The following is a 24,834-nucleotide window of genomic DNA, read 5'->3' as shown; positions in this document are numbered from 1 at the left end:
AGACATCTGTCAGACAGCAATGCTACTGGTAAACCGCAGGATCAAACAAAGACTTTTTTCTCAATTTTCTGAGCTCCAACAAATGGCAAAGGAACTGCGTGAGGTGGGTACAGCCCTCAGCTTCTTTGGATGTGCAATTAGATTCCTTGGCCCTCTCAAAGAAGCAAGTGGCTTTTTAAAGGTTAATGAGACTAGGATTTAAAACATAGTAATGGAGTTACCAAACAAACACAAACCAGAAAGCAAGAAGAGTCAGATTAGGGTGGAAATACCAACTTTAAATTTCAGTGTAAATGTTAAAGGTAGGATTAAAGAATGTGTGTCCTTCAACATAAAAAAAGAATTTTTGCACAAACTGATGTGGTTATTTATCTACAATTGTGCAAGCATGCATGTGTACACACACACACTCTTTCTGAAAGATACTCAGGGTAAAAGGGTTAAACCAGGATGATCACCCAGTTAACTCTTTCATTAGGGTCATTAGACAACTAAGAAAAATAGAAGTGAATAAAATAATAATGGATTTTTACCTGGGAAGTCCCACAGAAATGGGTCTAGCTACAGGACGGTGAGACCTCAGTGCCGACTGGGAGAGAACTCTCCTTTTGGCACTCACTGGTGAATCTGGATTTGCTGGAACCTCTTCATTACTGTGGTAAAACACACACACACAAACCCTGAAATTGTCTGAAATGTTTTTCACATCAAATTGATGAAGTAGATAGTAATACTAGGACAGATACAGTTAGAGAGCATCGTTTGTTGTATTATGGTACATTGAAAAAAAATCTGTGCAACGTACTTATTTTCTGTGGCTATATAAATAGAATAGCATAATTTAGCCAGTAGAGACTCAAATGTAGATTTTTATTTCTAAAATATTAAATGGACAATTTCCTTTTATGAAAGGTTCAAGAAAACTTGTTCAGTGGAAAATTAAATTTCACCAACAATAATTTCAGTGTCCCCTCCCTAAAATTCAAAGTTTAAGAGTGACACAAACTATGGAATAGTAAGATATCTCCTCATTTTAAAGTGTCTAGAAAAGTGAAGATGAAGGAGAAACATGGAAGATTTCACAGGTCCATTTAATTCTATATTAAGTCAGTTTTCATTGTGAATCATATATGCTAGCTATCTTCACTTATAATAAATAAATAAAAAGTGATGGATCAGGATCGGACTCTTTCAGATTCTAGCCTTTCAATAACCCCAAAGATCTTATTAAAGGTTTCCATGAGGATGATTATTTCAGCAGAACTCTTTAGAGAAACCTGATTCTTTAAAAGCTCAGCAACTCTACCCAGAAGGAAAGAAAGAACAGGCCAACGTGTTATGGTGAGCTGTGTATCCAAAGCTGCCTTCAGATGTGAGATCTACACTCTGCATGAAGTCACATGGACAAACAACACAACACTTGGTGAAATTATCAGGTCCCTTATCATAATCCAGAGATATCTTACCTTTCATAAGGATCCAACTCATATGGATCCCCAAACACAGACAGAGAAGCTGCTCCAATATCTGCTCTCATCAGACCAAGTGAGGGCTCCATGGGTTTGTACATGGAAGGAATTGAGGCCCCACGCACAGGTTTACTGAGACCAAGAGTTCTTGCAATACGGGAGCGAGTAGTAACCTCATTTTTCGCCTGCACAGATAAAGAGATTGGGTTATTTGTATGTTAGGGCAGGCATGTACCTTGCATTTAAAGCCCCAAATTCTTCATAGGCTGAGTCATCAGGTTACTGATGCAGAAATGGTGTGCATTTATTATTTATATTTGTTTTAAAGTATTTATTAAACTTCTAACTGTGGCCTATATGTCCCTTCAAACAGATCTGCACGTATCAGATTTAAGTGACAAGATACATTAAGCTTCTAAAAATCTTTAATAATGTCAATTCAAAACTGCTGGTTTCTTATTAAAGGAGGACAGTTGTGTCTGTAGAAGGTAAACTCTAGTTAAGGTAGCTGATGACAAAAGTCAAGCTGATGCAGAGTATTCCGTATAATTCACACGAGAACATTACCCAGAACTGAAAGGAATTTTGAAAGCCCTTATGGCTGATTAACTGGGTTTGCAGCAACACAGACACAAACATCCATAGCCTATTAAACAGAATAGGTAGTGGTAATTTTAACTGAGCTTGCATCAGTACCAAGCAAACACCACATCTGAATGACAAGGCAGAACACAAAGCCTGCAGGACATGCTTTACAGTCTGATCCCAACAGCTCAGGTAACAGGATTTGTCAGCAAACCCAGCAGGCCTGCCTGGAAGTTGCAACTAATTTCCATGTACAGCATCTTTCTGGAGTACACTGGACACATCCTGCACGTACTCCCACCTCACAGAAAGGTGCCTGCTATGATCGTAAGACGGCATTTTTTTCCAACTGAATCCCACGTTATAGGTGCTTTTAGAGAGGGCTGAAAAATGGCAGATACTGACTGGCAGAAACTCACATGTGATCTTACTCTTGTCTTTTTCCCCCTTCTCTTCTTTGTCAGACGCTTGCGTATCTTCAGCTGTGTCCCTGAACTCTTCTTTCCAGCAGATTTTGTCTGAGTTCTTTTTCTGCCTCCTACTTTCTTCCGCCTACCTGATGGGACAAAAACCAAGGATCTGGCTAAGTGCTGCATTTTACCCTGTACTCCCCTTCTCACACCCCCATGACACACGAAGCAGCTCAAAGAGAATACAGTGTGCCACGAACAGCAGAGCAGACACAGTGACATAATTAGGATTTATTTAAAAACAACCTTCAAGATATGTGCTGGTTTAAAAGTAAACCAGCTGAAGAAATGAATCCAACTCAAGAGAGGTTACAAGTCAGAGGTACAATTTACTAAAAAGATTACAATAAATACAATGACACAGAGAGAAAACGGTTTTAACCTGCAAAACAGATGTATAACTCAGCACTCTGGGACAAGAACAGAACAGTGTTCGTTAACCCCTGTGCTGAGCACCACGTGGCCCCCCTGGGTGCAAAATAAAAGGAAAGGAAAACCTGTTGGTCTGCATAATGTTCACAGTTTTGTTGAAGTTGACTGCAGTTTTGTCAAGAGTGGCAGTCGCAGTCCTGCCAAAGTTCTGGTCCTTCTCTGGATCCAACGAGTGGCACCAGAAGTCCCAAAACCCTAAGATTACGTATGCTCAAATTTAGGTGGGAATGTCCAGTACCTCCCCAGGGTGGGGAGTTTCACAATGGCTGATTTAACTCTGTCAGTCATGGGATAGTTTTGGAATCTTTGATGGTTTAGGTCACTGCAGGTGCCTATTATGCCAGTCCATTGTGGCCCATTAGCAGAGATAACCCCTCAGGCTGCGTGTGAAGCTGCTAATGCCTCCCTGGAGAAGAGTTATCATAGCTGAGTCATCAGGTGCCAGGTGCCCTAGGCAGCTGCTGCAAATGATTCATTATTAACAGTCCATCAGAAATGACAGAGAAGGTGTAGAATACACAATTTTGGTTATACTCACATAGCGATAAACTGCTCCCAGCCCCTGTAACTAGGACAAGACACTTCTGGGCAGAGGTGGTATAGGAAAAGACAAAAATGCATGTGGGATACTTCTCTAGCTGCATGGGTGTGGTAGCATACAGCAGATGCACAGTACTTTGTATGATCTGGGCTTTCCTGAGGTGCCTAATGTCCTTACCTGTTTTTCTTTTCTGCCTAGTCGGAGCCCGTGGTGTAAGAGGACGCTGGTAGACAGCTGTGTTTAGGCCTGCTACAACTGCCTCAATTGTTTCATCCAGAAGAGATGACATGAGGTACCTCGGCACGTGCTGCATGGGGGATTAGAAGTTACATGATACAAAGGTCAGCAACAAGAAAAGCATTTGATGAAAAACGGATTTCAGATTCGAATAAGGGAACCCCCACCATATCACCAAGCTGACAGTTAAGCAATTATGTCACTTTTCTCATCTATTGACTGACATATTAATGACCTTGCTCTTTGGCCTCTTTCAGAATTACAAGTCATGGCTAGTCTAACTCTTTAAATGAGAACAATCCCCGAGACTGACATTTCCTCAGCGAAAGAGTTCACCTAAGGACTTTCTCAGATTCACCTAACCAACCTCTGCCTCATCACACAGACTGTGGGAAGCAAAGACTGAAAAGCCAACAAAGTACAGATCCCCTGTCTTAAACATCTCATTCTTTAGGTCAAACTGACCTGTGAAACATGTCCAGAGGCAGCACTTCAAACATACACATTAGGGAACTCACTGCAAGTCACCCTGCCAAAATATCACTTCACTGTCAGCAGCAGGGGTTTCTCGAACAAGTTTCAGATTCCTCTTCCTCTCTACACTCAAGGATGTGTGCTCCCAGCTTCTCACTGTGCTTTGAGGACAACAGTTCACACACCCTCAACCAGTGGAATTAAGCTTCAGTCAACTCAAGGTATGAGCCAAAATAAGATGCACTTTTATTCAGAGACAAAGGCAATAAATAACAGTGCCTTTCTAGTTTGTAATCATCCCTGCACACTGAGAAGCAGAGCTAGGAACAGCCTCTTGAATCCTGAGTTCCTAGGCTTACACTACTACGCAATGGTAAAGTCCCCGGGCACCACCTCCCTCACCTGCAGGAAACAGTTGCACCCTATTTCTAAAACAACAGGTAGAGAAAGAAAGCAAAGTACCAGCAGTTCCCTTGCATAGTCTTTCGCTTCAAACAACACTCTTCTCCCATTATTCTTTTTCAAAATATAGCCCCGATTACTCAGATATAATTACTTAACAACAATGCATCACATGATTCCTTGACATTTTCTACTTTATTAATTCTTCTAAAGCTAAAATTAAAAGGCCTGAGTTTTGAGACAGTGGGAGTTGGCAGTCAAATAAGATCACCTCCGTTACACAGGACATAATGAATTTAATGACAGCTAGAGCACTCAGGGAACTCCTTAAATCCAAGAGAAAAACATGATAAAAACTTAAGGCAAGCCAGATCTTCGTTCATGGCATTTATTTCAACCTGCACTTAATACTGTAAGGAGGGATCTTGGGTATCTGGGATACTTTCTTGCACAGATTCTCTGGTACTGTTAAGGTGGCTGAAGTCACGCTGCCACATTACTGAGGACACTAGCACCTGGGTTTTTTTCTTCAACAAAAGGCTGAATATCAGCTCATAGAAACCTTGAAAACACTAAATTTTTCTCTTCAGTTGGGCTGAGGGTGGTCAACAAGTTCTACTGCTATGGGAAAAGAAGTAGAAGGACAAATAAAGAAATACACAACTGTCAAAAAAACATGCTAAAGAAACAGATTTGATGCACAAACTGCATATTAATAGCCACTGGGGAAAAAAAATACAATTTTGCTCACACCAGAGGTGATAAAAACGCAGATTAAGAGAGGAAGCTACTGCAGCATTTAAAATAGAGAGTCTTGGCCATGTGCTGCACTCCATTTGCACATGTTCTACATCTCAGTTTAAAAGAACTCCATAACTACTACCCATTGTGCTACAGACAGTCAATATGGACAGCTGAGATACTTAGGCAGGGATTTGTCTCAGCTCTCCCACAAGGTTCTTCCAGATGCTCACTAGCAAATCCCCCTGATTACCTGAATGCGCTGCGCCGTTGTTATCCGGTTCCGGTTCACTGTTGCCCGGACGCGCTCGCTCTGCCGAGTCCTGGCTATCGCTCGGGTCCGGACGTGAGGGCGAAGCCGACTGGTGGTGGGAACAACGTCGGCCATGAGGGCGGCCACCTCTTCTTCACTGACATGATCTGTATCTTGAAAGAAAAGATGCTGAGGTCACTTGTCTTTCTAGATGTGAAAACATTTAAAGAATTTCAGACCAAAAAAAAAAAAAGAATTGTCCCTTATTCCCTTTCTTAAACCAATCACCTCCAAAAAAAGGCATTACCCTCTCAAAACAAAACGAGCACAGACAGGTACAGACTGTTACACAGTAAGATGCTTTTCTAGGTAACAGAAATTGCTGCTACCTTGGCAAACTGAGGTCAGTATACTGATAAACTCTTTCCAGTGTAATACGAAGCAGTTGCATTAAGGTGCTGGGCTTGCCTCTGAATGCTTACAAGAAGCAGCTCCACAAATTGTAAACGCAGATGAAAATCTTCATAAACAAGATCCTCTCATCAGTCAAGAGTTCAAGTCAACTCTTATGGTTCAAGAGAGAACACTTATCAAAACAGTTGTTTAAAACAGATAAACCCAGGACATCAAACACCTCTTCAGAACAGCACATGCTTCCCATTTTCTAACTCAGGAGAAAAATATTTACTTTGAGTGGATACTACAAAACCCTTACCTGCAGCAGCACTGGCACCCATGGGGGCACAGGCTGGACAGAACCATTCATCTACAGGGACTTCACTCAGAGGAGGATTAAGGCATTCCATGTGATACCTTGGGGGGAAAAAAAAAAAAATCAAAAAAATCAAACAAGGTGGTCCTTAACAAGAGAAGAGAACCTTTCACCTCTATCCACATGTTAGGTAAGGCAGACTCATTTTCTTAAGCTTGAAACTATAGTCTATGCATCCACTTCCACCAGTCTACAGAGAAAAGATGCTACCTGCTGGTTATATAAGGGTCTTCAATTCTAGATGGTATTTTCACCACTTTAGAAAAGTTTAGAAAAGTGAACATTTTCCCCTCACTGTGTGGTGAATCACTTGCCATTTGAACCCAAGCTGCAAGTAATGTGCAGAGCCAAAACTGAAGGTGGCAAGAGAAGCACTGAGGTGCCGGGGAAACAGGCAATCAGGAAACAACATCAGTTTCCTGCGAACCAACGCAGCATTCACGTTACTGGCACTTACAAACATTTTATTTTGCATGACAAGGCACAGGTCAAGTGCAATGCCTTGTTATGCTGAATAAAGGCACTGCCTCCCATGTGTACATGATTAAGACAAGTGGTGATTAGGATTTCTCTGTTATTGCACAGGTTAGGTGGTAGAGCATTGGTCAGTCACTGGCTCCATAAAGCTGCTTGCAGGACTGGAGACTAAGCACACTGACTTCCAGTCACCATCCAGCTAGGAACTGTCCTTACCAAACCTCAAGGGGAAAGAGGAAAGCATGATGTTCCCCTAGGTAGGCCTTTGAAATGTTCTCTACCCAAGAGGTTGAGCAGTCAGACTGAACACCAACCACTTACAGAGAAGCTCTGCAATTTCTTCAATCCAGCAGTTTAAACTCAGAGAAAGCAATGTGTGTCAGTAGCACAGAATTTTCGAAGCAACTCATGTTCAAGTTACACTGCTAAAAAGAATTAAAACAGATTTTCCAAGTATATGAGATGCTTCCCATGAAAACTACATGCTTAGACCAAGTTCCCTTGGTCTAAGGGACACAGGCAAGGAACACAGGGAGACCACAGCTTTCAAGTAAGTTTCAGCTTCAAATCAGCAATTTTATGACCAACTTTGTTCTTTTTCTATAAGAGAAAAGACTACTGTTATTTCTGGTGTAGTAGAGTGTTTCACTCTAAAATAAGTAAAGAAAAAAAGAGGGAAGCTCTCTGTTTCACCTTCTCTTAGAAAAATTCACTGCCTGATAACTCAGTGTCTGGCCACAAGGTAAGGAAAGAGAAGGAGTAACTATCTAACCCTCTAATCCCAGTTTACAGCAATACAAAAGAAGCAATAAGACTACAGCCTTTAATCTACCTTCCTTCCATGACTCCAACTTCAGATTATGTCTTTCAAACCTGTTCCCAACTATGTTGCAATAAGCTCAATTTGCAGCTGTGCTGTCAGAATTGCCAATATTATGTTTATACTAAAATATATATTAATTGTCAACACAAAATGGAATACCATGTCCTCCTCACATGAAAGAGTATACTTCAGCAGATGAGATTTTACACTCTCTCAGAGATTGAAGAAGATGAAATTGAAAAATGCTGCTCGCAAAAAATCATTACTTTAAAATTAGACTAGCAAAGTATATTCCTTCTCTGGGAAAGGAGAGCTCATTCTCCAACTGCTAGCTACCAGGAATGAGATCATTTCCCCAAAGTAGTATTCTGACAAGTAATATTGTTATGTTCAGGTCAAAGTCATAGCAAAATACTTGTAGCAAGAACTTCACTACATACTTTTCAAATTATGTCTGGGAGTTCTGAAGTCAACTTATGACCCACTTGACAAGCAAAGACTTTCAGCCCTAAAACTTTGGACACTGAAGAACCTATTGCAACAGCTATCTAGGGCCCCTTGGAAAGGGAAAGAACCTCATCACACAGAAAATCATCATAACCACACTCAATGCTAAATCTTCCAGAAGGATGATACTTGTTTTTCAAAAAAATCCCCAACAAAACCTGAAAAAACAGCCTTGAAGCAAAGTCACCTCACACTCACTCCCTCAGGTTCCCTTAATTGCAGTCTTGCACCCACCCCCTCACAAATACAAAGACGCTGTGTGTCCAAGTGGTCTGGCCAGGATTATTTGTGTGCAATGCAGAAAGCAAGAGATATTGGCCATCAAGTCCTCAACACATCTCTCGAGCTCTGTGACCAGCAGTGAAGAATGGAGATACAAAAAGGACTTTTTGTACCTTTCAGGAAGAAATGGATGCTTTTGGGGAACTTTTGCCTCGTCATTCTCTCTCAGTCTTCACAAACAGTAAGAAAAAACAGGTCTATGAAATTAAAGAATTTTGGTCATGGATGCAGCCCTGTTCCTCAACTTCTTGACATCAATCTCTGTATCACTGTTACTCTCTTCTTGCTACTTGGTAACCTGAATGTAGTCATACATTAATGTGTCACACCATAATGCAACTAACCCTTTTTCTACTGTTTGTTCAAATTACTAGACATCCACACTTCTGTATTCATACCAATCCTAACGCTGTTGTTACACAGGTCAGAAAGTTAGGCTGTTACATTCCAAAATAACATCTGGAAATGGTTTCAATGGAAAAAGATTTGATAACTTACATCTGTAAGGTAACAGCATTATACCACACACTTTGAACACTGTAGAAAGCCATGTCTAGCTAAAAGCAGTAACTCCATTTGCTTTAGAATTGCTGGTAAAAATAACTGAGGAACTTTTCAATCCAGTGTCAGGTCAGACAGAGAATCTAGATAAGCAAAACCAGGATTTGAAACAAGCTATTCTCCATTTTTCTAGATTTAACCTCAGCCACAAAGAGCTAGTAATGATGCCTTAAAATCTACATTATATAGATTTAGTATAGCTTTTTAGCACTTTTGGTACAGCTAGCTAGTGCCTTTGGCCTGTTAGTACCTTTGTACAAGAATTCTAAAAATGCTGTTTAACATTTCTTGTCAAGAATTCCAATAGACAAAGATTGCAGCAAGGTAAAGAATAATTTATCTGTTAAAAATGTTCTTAGAATAAGACATAACAGGCACATTGCTTGATATAACTGAGTCAAAATGGCTCAGAAACCTTAAAACTGTTCCAGAAGGCATGCTACTGTGCCAAAGACCAAGGAGCAGGATGAGGAAGATGAAGATAAGGGGTCTTTGGGATCACCAACTCAAATTTGGGAGGTATGACAAGGGTGGTACGATGAGACTGATGGTTTTGGGAAGTAGATGTAACAGATGATGCAATGTTAGATACTATAGTATAAAAAACTGTAGCACCGCTGTAACTCAGTCTGCATACTTCAGAAATGATTCTTATGCAGCCGGTATGCTATAAGTAAATGAGTGCTTTTTGCTTTCTCATACTCAAAAAGAGTCTTAGAGGGTTCTTTCTGGTCATTTAGGGCATCAGTAATGACTACAAGTTCTTCTTCCAGAAGTGCCTCTGGAAGTGCTAACTCTAGAAATCAAGCATATATAAAGAACTTCTTTTAGGAAAATATGACAAAAATTAAAAAACTGTATCAAACTAGAAATAAAAATGTATAAAAAAAATTGGAGTAACTGTTGAGAGATCAGAAAGGAAAATCTGAAGCAATACCCTGAGTTGAGATTGGCTTATAAAAGTTCAGAAAGAACTTAAAGACATGGCTTCAGGTCAGACCTATGAAACACTGGTTTTGATGAAGTATTTTAAATTCAGTGTTCTGATGACACTCTTAACAATATTTAGTGTTCCTGATTTTGTCTATCTTCCAGAAGATGAATCATTGTACATGGACACTACAGAACACAAAGAAAAAACTAGACTTATCAGGTATCCAGTTAGCTTGCTAGAGGAAATTTCTGCAAGATTATTCTACATATTCATTGCAAGCATCTCTCTTTGTTCAATGGGTAACCTTTGACAGCAAACTGACAATGCTGGAAGACTGATTAAACATCACAAGGGCTTTAAATTTTAGCAGAAAACTGTAGGTCCCAACTTGTGTTCAAATATCTTGATGACTATACTTAGACATTTATTTTATTAATCAAGGAGGGAGAAAAAATATGTTGGCAGAGACAGAAGTATGCAAGAGTAAGAGAATCAATTTAAGAGTTATGGTTCTAAAGGAAAAATATTTTACAAAACTGCAAATCTTAAACATCTTTCCTGCACAGCACTAGTACCCAATCAGTTGGGACCAGTCATGCATCCTCTCCCAGAGACATAAAAGGATGTATATTTTTTACCCTTCATTGCAGGGATGAGCACAAACACCTTCATCACTTGAAGGTATGGTCACCTGTTTCTATGGTCTGCTGCACTGATGTGCACAGGACTCTCCACACACATGTTGCTACATGACCAGAAAAGGATCCATCACATCATGGGGATGGATGTCTGCACCGTAAGCACATGGATGCACAGCTGGCTGCATGATAAGCCTGAAGAGAGCAGCAAGAGGCAGCCTACAGACCAGATAGTGTCTGTGGACCAAACACTGGTCAACTGTGCAGGTGCTCCATTCACTTCAGCCTTTCTTACCCTGCATCACAGCCATCACAGAGCAGCAGGCGATCCTCGCGGTCACTTCTGCCACACACCTCACAGAAGGTTGGGTCATCCTCCCCATCGCTACCCTGAGTTTTCGTGTTCTCAACAGGAATCTAAACAAAAGAGGGATTCACATTTTATGCAGAACGTGGCACCTTTAAAAAACCATCACCACATTAAGAGTACCTGCAGCAAAATCTAACAGTGAAGAGAAAAAAGAGCTGTTACATACCAGAACCTTCATTTAGTTCATTCAACGCATCTAAGACCTGATCAAATGCCTGAAAACATCTCCTTAACTTGTCTACTGTCAGACACCAACAAATACAGAAAACTGCACTTTAAGAACAGGTAAAACAAAAATTCACAAATAAGATCAAAAGTAGTCAAAAAAAACCCCAAAAGACCCCAAAAACAAGACAAAGGAAGAGAACAAACTTCACTACCTCCATATTACTTAAATGTTAAATTCGTACTTCTGTTAAAATGCAAAATGTAAGGAACCATCAGTTTATGAAAACAGAGTATGAAACTCCTAAAAGTCTCCTGGAAACCAACATCTTTCTGATATCAATAAAGAGCAATGACAGCTCTTCAATATTCTTTTGTGAGCAACTACCAGCACACAGAACCAGTGCCTCTCAGAGCTCTGCTATTGCCTTGTGCCTCTCTCCAAACAGTGCCTTTAGGAGCTCTACAATTACCTTGCACCTCTACCCCCTTATAAACCCTACTGCTACACAGCATTGTGGGTAGCAAGACATAGGGAAGAGATCATGTATAACCCAGATTATTCCTATTCCCTGTGTATAGCACTTGCAGTACACAGAGCACTTTCCATGTGTGGACAGGCTTATCTGTGCCTGTCCACACGTGGACAGTTTTCAGTCAGATGTCCATTATGAAAAAGAGGCAGCTATGAGAAACACCTTTTCTGCCACAACACAGTATTGCAGGAAACATGGTTAAGGGGAAAAAAAAATTCTTACAGTTCCTTAAAAGGCAAATGCAAATAGAAAAGAAATAATTCATCCAGATACCAAGTATCACATAAATATGCTAGAGGTGTAAACCTTTGAATAACTATTCTGTGGCAATTGGCTTTGTTGTTTGCCACAGTAGAAAGCTTACCTTTTTCAAGATTTTACCACCAAAACGTGCCCGGATGCTAATGTACTTAAAGAGGATTCGATCCACTGGACAGGAGTTTGCATTCTAGGAAAAAAACCCAAACAATTCCCAATACAGTTAATAAGTACGTCTCTTTATTCAATTTCTAAAAAGGAAGTCTTAAATTATTAATGAAATAAGCATTAAATTAATGCAGTAGCCATTTTAACAGCTATGATCTTGACATATTAAGTACTTAAATCTGACTTATCTGATTTGCAAACAGCCTGTTGGATCAGAAAAAACATACATTTTTAGAGAAGCATTTTTTATACTGAAGCAATTTAATTATTATTCAGTTGCAAAGCAACATCAAAGTTCTTCCAAACATTGCCTTGAAGCAGCACTTGCGCTTTAAGGCATTTTCTTTCTTTTGGACACATGAGCAAGTAGAAATGGTTTACAAATATATTCAATAAGAGTGAATTTTTTTTTTTAATTTAATTAACACTGTTACTGCTGCACACACAGTAAGTCTTATTGTAATTCTCACCCTGAATTATGACTGTGGGAACAACACAGGTGGCAAGGAACTCAGACTGAAAACTGAATTCAGAGCAAGTTGCTGCTTGTCGTACTTTTTTATATCTTTATGTTTAGATGTTTAAAACAGATCCCCATCCAATGATCACAACACAGAATTTAAGAAGAGATAAAGACAGATATACAGAGAAATGTATATACACATATATATATATTAAAAAAAGCATAGAGAAAATCAGTATTGCTGGTGTCTTGACTTGAAAAAGCAAAGAATTGTAAATGCCTAGAAACACACTTGCTTATGACATTACAGCTTCCAGAGAAGAGAACAGATCAGGATGGGTACAAGAAAAACAGATCCACACTTCAAACACGAATCCTGACAAACAGAGCAGTAAACCAAGTCTGTTTAGAAAAGCTTAAAGCAAATATGAATATTACATTTTTCTGCTCTCATTACAGCAGAACAACATGATCAGAATAGAGAGAGCAGAGCACTCCAGAAAGCCACAGGACATCGCAGACAAAACAGCTCACCTTAGACCACTCCACGATGCAGTCCAAGCAGAAGTAATGGGAACAGTTCTCAGGAGTCCCAACAGCCTGATCCCTAAACGTGTTGAGGCAAATGGGGCAGTTTTCACCATCCTCATCAGAGGAGATGCTCGCTCCGTTTAAGTGTGGCTCTAATTTCAAAGAATCAGTCATTCCCTCCACAGTGGCCTCAGTTTCTTCCTCCTCTTCCTCTTCTTCATCATCATCTTCACAATCTTAAGATGGGAGAGATAAAAACCAACTTGCATGTGCTGCAGGGCTTCAGCAACGAGGGCAGAGAGGGCGGGCAGGACAAGGTACTAGTTCTCAGAATTCCAAGTAAGCTTATTTTATGAGGCTGGAAGAGCGAAGCACAGCCTTCCCAGTTTAAGGTAATAATTTTTGCTGGTTTATTTCTTCCTAAATCCCTTCACTATAAAGCAATGGATTACTCTGGTGAAAAATAAAGCCTGATAATGTGAGTAGTCTTCCAAGAGATTAAAAGGACAGACGGCAGAAAAACAACAGATTATTAAAACAAGACAGTAAGCTATGTTAGACTACTGCTGAACAATGAAGTTAAAACAAAGTTATAATAAAGTTATAATGTACCCAACTTCAGAGGGCAAGCACCAGCAATACACTGATCTGCAGAACAACAAATTCAAGATTTCCCCACTATATCACCATTTTGAGAGTCAAGGGATCGAAGTGCCTTGGAGACCACTTAAAGAAGCCTGGTTTTGAGTAAAATTAAACACTCATCACACATTTTTGAAAGGTATTTTTGTTTTAAGTACAAAATACAAAGACCTGTGTTAGTCTTTCCCTAAAACCTGTGAATTAAGTTGACATTTTCAAGAAACAGCAAAAAGTTACCTAAAAAACCCATACTCACTTTGGGGGGGTAGGGAAGGGGAACTGGCTATTGCTGGGTTGTTAATTTTTTTTTTTTTAATGAAAATAGGGCTCTTGTCTTTTGCATTTCCCACTGAATTTTCTTGTCTGGACATAACAGAAAATACACTGAAAAATGAATTAATAAAGCTTTCTGGCACCTGGCATAAATTTTTTCATCTGTGCTCACATCAGGCTAATTGGTAATTTGGAAAATTGCGCTTCTTACTTCTCAACAAGCTTTAAGATCTGATAAAACCCCTCCATTTCTGTCTATCCTAATATTAATTTGAGCACAGCAGTGTCAGAAGTACATGTATCTACAGAGTACGTTTTCAGTAAAATTAACAAATCCAAGTAACATCCACATTCCTTTTTCAAAGAAAAAATAGTCAAGTCTTCTTCCCTCCTCCCCAGGCATAAGAGCAACAGTAATTTATTTTCAGAACTCTCCAACACAACATTCACTTTAGAGGCCCAAAGCAAACTAACAAATATGCTTTCATAAGTGAAAAAATAGCATGAGCCATTGCTGCAATTTTGACATGTTCTTCCCAGCTCATGTTGGGGCAGAGTTCACTCCTGATGACTGCAGTTACATCACTCTAGTTAGTGCATAGTCTTCAAACATACAAATGCTTTAAAAGTTTAGAATATTGGGGAATATTACTTGTTTGTTTATTAATGTAGGATGGCCTGACACAGTTGCATCACATCTGTGATGTGGCCTGACACAGCTGTATCTGTGGATCTACATTTTGTTGTTCATTTCTGGAGGAAAAGCTTTTATCTCACTCTTCCTCAGTTATGAAAAAAATGCCTGTTAACACACATTAACAGACCTACCTTCTAATTCTTCATCTTCACTTTCTTCTTTGTCCTCCTCACCTCCCTCTTCCTCAGTGTCATTATCTTCCTCTTCACTTCCAGTATCATCATCTGAATCACAGCTATTTCCACCATTGCTTTCTTAAAAAGAAAAAAAGAGAAGAGAGGAAATACCTATTTGATGCAGGCAGACAGGCAGGCAGAACAGTGAAGGACACAGCAGAACTCCTGCTCAGGACATTATGTATGAAGTGAGACCCTAGATTTCTGCAGTGGTATCAAAGCTGACCATTTTAGAAACTCAAGGGAAGCATGTCAGCAGTCTGATACACACAAGCTATGAAGCAAAGCAGAACAAAAAAATTTTCAGGGAAAAAAGGAGATAAATGGTCAGAAATCCAACTTTACCACCCTTTTGGGGGTAAATCAATAGGTTCTCCAAACTACGCAGAAACGCACGCAGAGAAGTCACATTTACCTGTTTCACTGAGGAGTGCAAGACACTGCCTTTTGCCCTTTCCTAGAGCAGCATTCTTGTTTATCAGTTCATCCTGGCTGTCATCATCCATGGCAGGACATTGGAAATCCACTCCCTGCAAGAAGGCAGACTCCAGTGAGGCAGTGCACCACCTACAAAAGCAGAGTAGGCGTCAGTCTGTCAAAGAGCATTCGACACATCTGTGGAGATGTGAATGGCAGAAGAGCCTTGCCCTCCCCACACCACTGATTAGCTTCCCCAGTTTCAATTGAGAGGTGGCTACAGGTAAGCAGCTATTGTTATGTGAGGTTTCATAGCCTTACTGGAGTAGATGAAACCAGCTGCTTGAGAAAATCAACTTAGGTGAAAGATTCAGCTCTATCTTGGGCTCTTGGATGACAGAAAAAGGTATAATCAGAATTCCTCGCTGAAAACAGGAACAGAAAAACCACAAACTCCAAAACCATCCCATGGACTAGAAATAAAAATGCAAAACTGAAAGGGACCAGAGGCCATTTGAAGTAGGCCTAACAGGATGACAGTATGTGTTTCAAATCAAAATACTCTATCTTGTCCAATTGAAAAGAAAATCATGTGGCTTAGGTCCTTAAAAAAAAAAAAAAAGGCCTTTGCACAGGTCTGTCATGAAATAGAGAAGCCTCAGACCTCACAACCATTATTCCATGGAAAGGATAAGACTTGATTTGGTGCATATTAATACAATCACATTAATTGCTGTGCATCAGCACAGGCTGGCAGTAAAACTGGCAGATACTGCGAGATGTCGCATGATCCAAACTCACAATGACAATCAAATCAGAGCTTTTAACATATGATGCTACAAAGCATTAAGACAGACCCCTTGCAAACTTCTATAAGCAAGTCACGGAAATATATAATTAATTGACACTCGAAGCTAAATATCATATCTCAATATGAAGAAAAAAAAAGGATTCTTCTGTATGTGTGACAAAGTTTCAATCAGGTGCTCTTCTCTCACTCTCCCTGCTCCATACTACATATCTTGCATATTAAGAGATTTTTTGGAACAAAACATTATGTTTTATTCAAGTGCTCTTGATCTGTACCTTTGCTTGCACACTCCCTTTTTGAGCCATGTGGCACAGCTCTGCATTAAAGAGCCTCAAAAATGTAGTTTTTGCTAAACCAGACTAAACTACAAATGGAGTCTTCAACACACAGGGCAAAAAAAAACTAAAACAGAAAAAAGACTGAGTTTTAGCACAACCAAGTTCCTTTAAAGATTTCTCCTAACTTCAGTAAGATTCTTGCCTAAATAGTGGTTTGAACTTTAAGCTTAATTCGTGGCTGGTAACAGGAGTGTTTAAAAAACTGTTTAAAAACAATTAACGTTAGCTGAAAACATGCCGACTCATCAAAATCCAGTCACTTCATCATGCAACTTAAAAAATAGGAAGAAACACTAGGAATTTTTCAAGTTTCAGCAGTGTGCATGCATGAATTATTCAAACTGAAACTCAGTTATATAATATCCTCTCAAAAGCTCAGTTAGCTACACCAATGCAAAATCTGTGGTGACATGACAGCCAGGACACATAAGGGCGTGAGGACTGGCAGCACCAGCCCCACAGCAGGGCAGTGGCAGGCACGTGTCACATATTTTGAACCTCTGCCTTTACCACTTCTCCGTCGGCAGGTTGTGGGAATAGAACGGGTTCCTGCTGACTTGTCACTGCCACATCCAGCCAGCCATGGCACTCCTGAGCCACTGAGGACCACGAAGGCCAAACAAAACCAGGGCCAGGGGGAGCAAAACTGTGGATAAGCCTCCACTTCACTACAACCATGACCTTCATTTCCCTGCTCTCTAGTTTTCCTTAAAGCAAAGCAGGTAAGCACAGGGAGAAGATCTTTATATTTTGAAAAGCAACTCCTACAAGCCACAGTTCTGACCAAGACACACTTATCTACATTTCCAAACAGCCTGCATTTCTTCACTGTAGTGGAATAAAACAACTACCAATGTTATTTTTGCCTTGCTACAACCCAGAAAGATATCCTTTAAGCACAGAGGCAAACAAATCAGCACTTGTGACTTGACAATCTAAACTGACATATTTATGTTGCAAATGCAAGCTTGTACTTTGCTCGGAGGCAAAACTCTGAGTTAAGGAAAATCTGGTACCGCAGCAAACAATTGCATCTTCAAATCCTGTCAGTAAAAAAAAGTCTGGTTTGTCAGTAGTTGAAAATAGACAAGGAGAAACCAAGCAAGATGAAGTGAATTTGAGATTTTAAGCACATCACAAATATTACTTTTCCAAACGGGGCAGCTGCTCTTAAGAAAAAAAGTAGGAAACCAAAGTTGACTGTACACCTAACATGAGAGTTCCTTCTTCTGTGTTTTAAGAACAATAAGCAGCATTTCTAAGCTGTTTCTTTTTTTTATGGAGGACATTTCAAACAAATTACCACTGTGAAACACAAAAACATTCATGATACACTTCAGAGAGCTCACCACCTGTACAAAAGTCCAGTTTTCTCCAGCACTTACCAAATCAGAATTTTTCTTACACATCCCCCTCGCCAACCCAGCCCCGAGCTAGAATTGGCAAATGCAAAATAGATGGGAAGCATTTTTATTATTATGCAAACCAAGATGTTTGGTTAAGGAGCAAACTGTAGTCCTTCCTCCAAGGCAAACCTTAACTATGTCCTCCTATGACATAAAAACCCAGACTGTTAAAAAGCAACTGGTTATCCCTGAAGGCCATTGGGCTCAGGCAACTACAGCTGCTTTTAGTTTCGGGGGTGCCAAAGCCCTGCCCTCACTGCTGTACCCAACCTCAGGCTGCTTGGTCCCTTGGAAAATCCTGTGTGCAGCACTCTGCATACAGGCCTTCAGCTATAAGCAGCTCTCACGTGCACTGATCCTCTCTTCTGCATCCCACTTTGTAAGTCTATTCAAAGGAATTTAGGATGCAACCCAGGAACACAGATGCAGGGTAACCTGGCCAGAGATCCCTTGTCTACAATACCACTAAGACTTACAGCAAACCCCACCTCAGTTCCCTGGGCAGGTGCATCATCCATTTGCACAGCATATCCAGTATCTGGATTGCAGGTTGCACACCAGGTTGGCTGAAGGCAGACACCGTCCTCCTCCCTAACATCCCCCTGCTTTCAAATTCTCATTCAGAAGAACCTCAGAATACCTTAATAAACCAATAAGCCACAGAAGTGATGAGTGCACGGCAGGTGTTCAATCACTTCATCCTCACCAGTGCTTTCCCCAGCCATAGGTTTCCTTCCCCAACTTTCCTTCACCAAGACACAACCTCACTAGGACCAAGTCGGGTTTGCTCTGAGTGCTGTGTCCCTTCCACAGTATATGTAGTAAGCCTGGCTTTGCTACTAAAACAGATTACATTTTTACACAGAGATGCCTTAAGTAAGTTTAATTGTACAATCAAATAGCAATTACAAATGCTTTCTTCAAGCCGTATTAGCAACAGGTCTTTCTGTTGGCTTTAAGAACAGAGAAGATTAAGTGTTCCCTCCAGAAGAAGTGTTTATCAAGCAAGCACTTCAGTAAACATTTAGGTTTTTGAACTAAAATCCTTATGCATTACATTGTAATTATAAATTACAAATCAGTAATTTAACGTACTTTGGGTATGTTCTGGCTAGAAGGCAAGTGCAGGTTTCCAACCAACAAGACGAGACACAGTTTGCAAAAGACACTCCAGCTCCATCCCATCTGACATGAAGCTGACAGACCTGCCTAGAGCAGCGAGTGGCTCTTCCAGCCATGCGTGCCTTCCCTTCGAGCACCAACCGATTCCCTCCTCCACCAACTTCTCACAGTAGTTTCTTGGGTTTTTAGAAACAGAAGAGCTACTAAACAGGGCATTTACTTTAATCTGCTTGGGTAATATTCAGGATTATACACAGGCAAAGAAAAGTTTCTCACAGGATTTTCTCACAGGGCAGTTTTGAATGCTGATCTAATTTCACGGGCCGTTACTGAGCCATCATATACCAGAGACCACTTATTACTAAACTTTAGTCCATTAAATATTCAAATTTATGAGGTTTCAGTTCTCTTTGAGACATCTGCTTTATTTGTTGGTGTTGGTTTGTTGCGGGGGGAGGGGTGGGTTTTGGTTGTGTTTTTTCTTGGTTTTGTTTTTCAACCAAATAATTTGGTTGTCTCCGGAAAATCAATGTCTCACATCAGAGCACTTTGGGGGTGTTTCCAATTTCATATGCTACATTTGAAGAAAATAAAACAAGAGTTATAAAAATCATTATTGTACACAGTTGAAAAATATCTGGATACGGTGTGAATACTATCTGCCACCACCACATCTCAAAGGTAAAGACAACTTGGAAGGAAAATTATTCAGATTAACAAGAGACTCCTACGGCCTAGAGCTGCACACTACCAGTCCAGAATGCACAGGGAGCTTTAAGAAAGTCCTCTAAATCTAAATTTAGATCCCTGTTTAAATTACAAAAAAAAAATTTAACACTTAAATCAGAACTGCCCATGCAACAATTTAAACAGCTGAAGCACCTAAGAACCTAAGAGATAAGGCACAAATAATCCCGGGGTAGGCAAGGAAGGGCCTATCTGCCACCCATTCTAGCCCTGCCCTAAATTTAGCCACCTTGAAATCCAGGAGGAAAATTGTCCACCAGAGCTTTCCCAGGAGCTCTTTCAGGAGTTTGTAATGCAAACAAAGCAACACACAGGCTTTGCAAAAGCACTTTTGAAGTTCAGCATCTTACCCAGAGGAGCAGCCAGGCATTTTGTATTTCTGTATTCAAAGCAGCAGCCAAGGTCTATGGAATTCCCAGTCTACAATTCCCTGCAGCCATTGGCTCTGCTTCCAGCTGTGAATTAAACAGTCTCCAACTTCACACATCCTCCTCTTTCTTAACAGGCTTCTTTTCTTAGGAATAGTCACTCTTACTGGTGAATTCCCTTTCAGTATCAGTCTTTCACACCAATCTCATCTTTAACTACAGCTTCCCCTGCTATTTATGGACATGACTGTAGGAAAACAAACCAAAACAAACCCAAACAAACAAAAAACCCAAACAAAACCCTCACACTTTTATTATTTATTTTGCATGGCCATAACAAACAAGACCCACTGACCTAGAAGAAAGGAAATAACACAGCAGACACCTCTGCAAAACATCAGGAACGCGTACATGGCAACAAACCTGCAGGAAAGCAAGCAGCTAAAACTACAAAAATCACACCCACCCCACTGTCACCGAGTGTGGGGCGGACAAACTCTCTCAGTAAGCACAGGTCCCTCAGGACAAAGTTTTTACGACTAAACACAACCTTGCAATAAGTTGGTACACGATAAAATTATAAAAATTTTTTTGCAAGAGAAACATAATTTCTATTTGCCAGCCGCTGGCTGAAAGAGCTGATAACTTCTCCAACACCCGTGGGCGCACTGAAAACAGCGGGAATGGGTGGAAAGGGAAAGGGGGGCTGGGGGAAGGTGCAGACACGACAACCGGAAACATCTGGGGGTTTGTTTACTATCTACAGCATACTCACACATGTATTTAGCGTATTTATTTAGACCTCCGGCGCAGCAAAGGCAGCTGGATGGCTCCCGGGCCGAGGCGCCCCCGAGCCCGCCCGGCCCCTCCGCAACCCGCGGGAGACTCCCGCGGGAATCCCGGGAGCAGCCGGGGAGAGCTCGACCCGGAGTTGCCCTCCCGCGGCGGCGCCTCCCGCCCGAAAACAACCCAATAAACATTGTGTTGTCGCTGCTGTTTATCGGAGCCACACCAAACAAGGGATCCCGAGCGTGGCGGGGCAATTCCCCGCCGGAGCGGAGGGGCGGCCACTCCGCGCAACTCCTGCGGCCCAGCCCCCGCCGCAGGCCGCGCAGGCCCCGGCAGCCGCCCTGCCCGCCCCCGGGCACTCACCGAGGAGCAGTCCGGCGCTCACATTCCCGGCTGGAGCAACCCCGGCGCTCGGTCACATCCCAGGACCCCGCGGCCGCCTCTCCCCCGGAAGCGCTGTGGAAACACTGGCGGGTCACGGGGCGCCAGCGGGCGGAACCACCGCGCGGCGGCGGGGGGGGTGGGCCGAACCATCTGGTGATGGGGGGAGAGCGGCCGCGGGGCTGAACCATTGCGGGGGAGGGGGGGCGCGCCGGGCTGTACCACTGCAGGGCTGCGAGGGGGGGCCGCACTGGTTGATCCCCGCGGGTAGTGCCGGTCCCGCTCCGGCCGCTCCCCGTTGCCCCATGGAAGCAGGGCTGGCAGAGGTGACTCCCCTGGCATCCCTGCCCACTGTCCCCAAGCTTTGGAGGGGAAGCGGGGTGCAAACGCCACCGTGCTGCGAGGCGTGCGGGGGGCCGGCGGGGCTGCGCCCGCGGGATGCTCCGCTCCGCCTGGGGCCGTCTCTCGGGGTTGGGAGCATCCTTGCACTGCCCGGTCTGGCCCGTGCGGTGCGGGAGGACACGGATCAGTGCTAAATACCTCTCGAAGACAGCGCAGACCGCGGGTGGTTTTTTTTCCCCCTCTAACTACGCGTGGCTGGGCCCGACCCAAATGTTGCCGTGGCACTGGGTGAGCGCACGCACGTAGAGGAGAGGGGCTGGTTTCGCCCTGTTCCATCAGCCGTGGGTCTCCGCCGGGCTGTCCTCGGCTGTCAGCCGGCAAGGGGAGCGCAGCCCAGGCTGTGCTCGCAGGCGGACGTGACCCAGCGCTAACGTGCATGTCCTCGCAGACACTCGGGTCATTGTCAGGAATGAGACGGGGGCCGGGGGAGAAAACGAGGTCCTTTTCCAGAGAACACAGAGCGAAGCAAAACCCGCGCCAGCCCTGCTGCTGCCTGCCCGCTCGGGGCCTGTGAGAGGGGCGAAGTGGGACGGGTCGGGGTGAAAACGCTGGCGATGCCACAGCCGGTGAACACGCACAGCCTTCGTGTTAGAAAAGGCAAGAGCTGCACTGCGAAGAGGCAACTTTTTATTTGCATGTTAATTGATGCGGTGTTTGCCAGCTCCAGGGATAGGATAGGGGAATGTTCCCCCTTTAGGCTTGCTCCCTGAGCCCATGGGACAGCACAACGGCACCGGCACCGCACCAAGGTGGGCACAAAGGGCCGGTGCCCAGGGCATCCTGTGACGCTCTCCTGCCGTCCGCGGATGCAGGTCCCTGTCACCGCACGCATCGTGGCTCTGGCACTGCCGCGGGGACTGAAAGCCAGCTGGGAACAAAGGGAAGAGCTGCACGGTTGGGCTAAGCGGGGGCTCTCCCCGGGGCAGCACCGGCCGTGTCAGCAGGACATTTCATCCCAGAGATTAAGGGCTGAGCCACGAACTTGTTTGGAGCTGGAGGGGGAGTAGGGGCTGAGGGCAAACAGCACCCACCAGCACTGTGGCAAAGCCCTCAGGCCCAAGGCCTTGCCAGGGCAATGGCAGATCATCCTCTGAGCCCAGGGGTTCTCACTGTTCCTTTAAAGACTCGGACGATGGCACATCCAGAGCGAGGGCCCGGTGCGCCTCTCTCTTGGACTGCAAGCGAGCGCTTTGTTCCCCGCATCCCACATCCTCCCGCCTGCCATGCTCTTGGCTGGCTCCACGCCGGCCCCGCTCTATGCTGGATGGCTTAACACGGCACTCCGGGAGGTCCGAGCAACGTCCACGGTTTGGCTGTGCAGGCAGCCAGCTGTACAAAACACACTCCTTCCCTGTGTGCCTACAGTCAGGGGAAGGACTTTTTTTTTAAATAAAACCTGAAATGTTCGGCACTGCCTGGAAGAAAAGATGAGCATAGCAGCCATCGGCACATGTGTCCCGTGCCCTGCAGAGCAGCTGGCAGAAGCAGCAGTGCTAGTAGGGAGGTGTTGGGGCAGTATCCAGCCATGTTACTCCCCACAAAAATACCTATTTCAAAACAGAGTATTTTCCATGGCTATGCCTCGCTTTTGTTGTTGGCTCACCCCTGGAGGGCAGAGGGGCTGGTGTGCTCCAAGGACGATTTCTCTCCAACTCGGGCACCAGCCCTGTGCTGGGAAGGATGTAAAATACGTGACTTTTTCCCTACGGCTACTGGGTGAAAACAAAAACCCCCACATAGCACGCACACAAAATGACAACAGAGACAGCCTGTCATTGTGTGGGCTGTCACGCAGAAGAGGGGCTGTCCCCTCACCCCCCCTCCCTACCGGCAACAGGAGAGCAGAGCCATGGATGGCTGGTAAAGTGCTTCAGCAACACTCATGAGGAAGTCCCTTTGGAGGGGGAATCGCCACCAGCTATCAGGGAGCCCGCGCTGAGTTTTGCTTTCAGATCTTACTCCAGCTTGCAAAACGCCCATTGGAGCCGGGACAGCTAATGCCAAGGAAGTTTTCACAAGGGATGCAGAGCTCTTGCCTTTTGTTGGACAGCACGCGTTATAAATTCACCAAGGATGAGCCTCATGGCTGCTGTTTGGTCAGTGGCCACAAAACCTGAAGCATTTTTTCCTGACCATCAGCAGTATGATTGAAGCGGGGGGTCCCACCAGAAGGGCCCACTCCCCCAGATGTCTGAGGAGGGGACGTGTGTGACTTCGGGTAGATGGCAGCCAGCCTGCAGGCTCGACGCCTAGGTCTCTGGGGCTCCAAACAAGGATTTTCCCACTGCGGAATAGTGCTGCACCCCTCCATAAAGCTCTGTCTCTGGTGCTTGGCAAATCCTCCTTGAGGTGCACTAAATTTTTCAGCGTTCCAGCCGTTTGCTCGGCTGCAGCTTGCAGGGTGTTGGGCAGGAGTGAGCCCTCCGCGTGAGAAGGTGAGAGCTGTTACACTGAGGGTGCCCAGAAAGCCTCCAACTGCCCTTACCTTTTCTTTTGGGAAGTTGATGGGAGCAGGCTCCCGGGGCCAAGGGACCCCATGCAACACCTCTTGGTGCGAGGAACCAGATCCACCCCCCGGCACTGCGAGGGGCACTCAGGTTCGCCACACGCTCAGCCCAGAGGGGAACAACCGGGGCGGAAATACACAAAAAAATAATGTGACATGGTGACATTTGATGCAGCAAAGGGAGAAGGGGCAGCGAGGAGGGGGCGGCCGGGGACACCCTGACCCCCCCGCCGGCCTCCCCGGCCCGTCCCCCCCGCACCGCCTACGTGCGCCCCGACACTGCCCTGATGGCACGGCCCCGGCGGGCCGTACCATGGGCCGGGCTGCGACGGGGGCGGGGAGGGGACGGAGGGGAAAGGGGGAGACAAGCCACGGGGGCGCGGGGCGCCAGCGGGGACGGGGCTCCCCCCGGGAGGCGGCGGCGAGGCAGGGGGGCGCCGCCGGCAACCGGCGGCCCGAGCGGGGCGGCGAGGGCGGGGAGGGCAGGGGTCGGCGGGGCGGGGTGAGTGGGGGGCGGGCGGCGGCTCAACAGGTACAAATGGTTCCTCCCCGCAGCAGCAGCGACGTGCAGAAGCGAACGCGCCGCGCCCGCCGCTGTCACCGCCGGGGGGCCGGGGGGGCCGCGCCGCGCGCCCGGACACGCCCCGCCGCGGCCGTCGGCGGGCGGTGG

At 44.2% G+C, this 24,834-nt stretch overlaps 1 protein-coding gene across 3 annotated transcripts in view; it reads right to left on the bottom strand.

Moving 5' to 3' along the window:
• PHRF1 (PHD and ring finger domains 1) overlaps positions 1 to 21,350 on the bottom strand; it is a 31,387-nt gene extending 10,037 nt beyond the window's left edge. For 2 of the 3 annotated variants that reach the window (XM_027642506.1, XM_027642508.1), the window contains exons 1-12: positions 21,239 to 21,350; positions 15,293 to 15,407; positions 14,833 to 14,955; positions 13,093 to 13,325; positions 12,034 to 12,117; positions 10,894 to 11,015; positions 6,320 to 6,417; positions 5,605 to 5,777; positions 3,675 to 3,804; positions 2,474 to 2,610; positions 1,467 to 1,654; positions 534 to 653 (exon numbers count right to left, since the gene is read on the bottom strand). In XM_027642506.1, the coding sequence (XP_027498307.1) occupies positions 534 to 653; positions 1,467 to 1,654; positions 2,474 to 2,610; positions 3,675 to 3,804; positions 5,605 to 5,777; positions 6,320 to 6,417; positions 10,894 to 11,015; positions 12,034 to 12,117; positions 13,093 to 13,325; positions 14,833 to 14,955; positions 15,293 to 15,383 (1,499 nt within the window). In that variant the 5' untranslated portion in view covers positions 15,384 to 15,407; positions 21,239 to 21,350. Of the gene's footprint in view, positions 1 to 533; positions 654 to 1,466; positions 1,655 to 2,473; positions 2,611 to 3,674; positions 3,805 to 5,604; positions 5,778 to 6,319; positions 6,418 to 10,893; positions 11,016 to 12,033; positions 12,118 to 13,092; positions 13,326 to 14,832; positions 14,956 to 15,292; positions 15,445 to 21,238 lie in introns of all 3 variants that reach the window. The other variant, XM_027642507.1, reaches the window with a different exon arrangement.
• Between the last annotated feature and the right edge of the window lie 3,484 nt (positions 21,351 to 24,834).

This window comes from Corapipo altera, unplaced genomic scaffold (genome assembly GCF_003945725.1).
Source record: "Corapipo altera isolate COAL_440 unplaced genomic scaffold, ASM394572v1 23b, whole genome shotgun sequence".
In the NCBI taxonomy this organism is placed as follows: Eukaryota; Metazoa; Chordata; class Aves; order Passeriformes; family Pipridae; genus Corapipo; species Corapipo altera.
The sequence above is the reverse complement of the archived record's forward strand: the minus strand, read 5'-3'. Positions and strand labels throughout refer to the sequence as shown.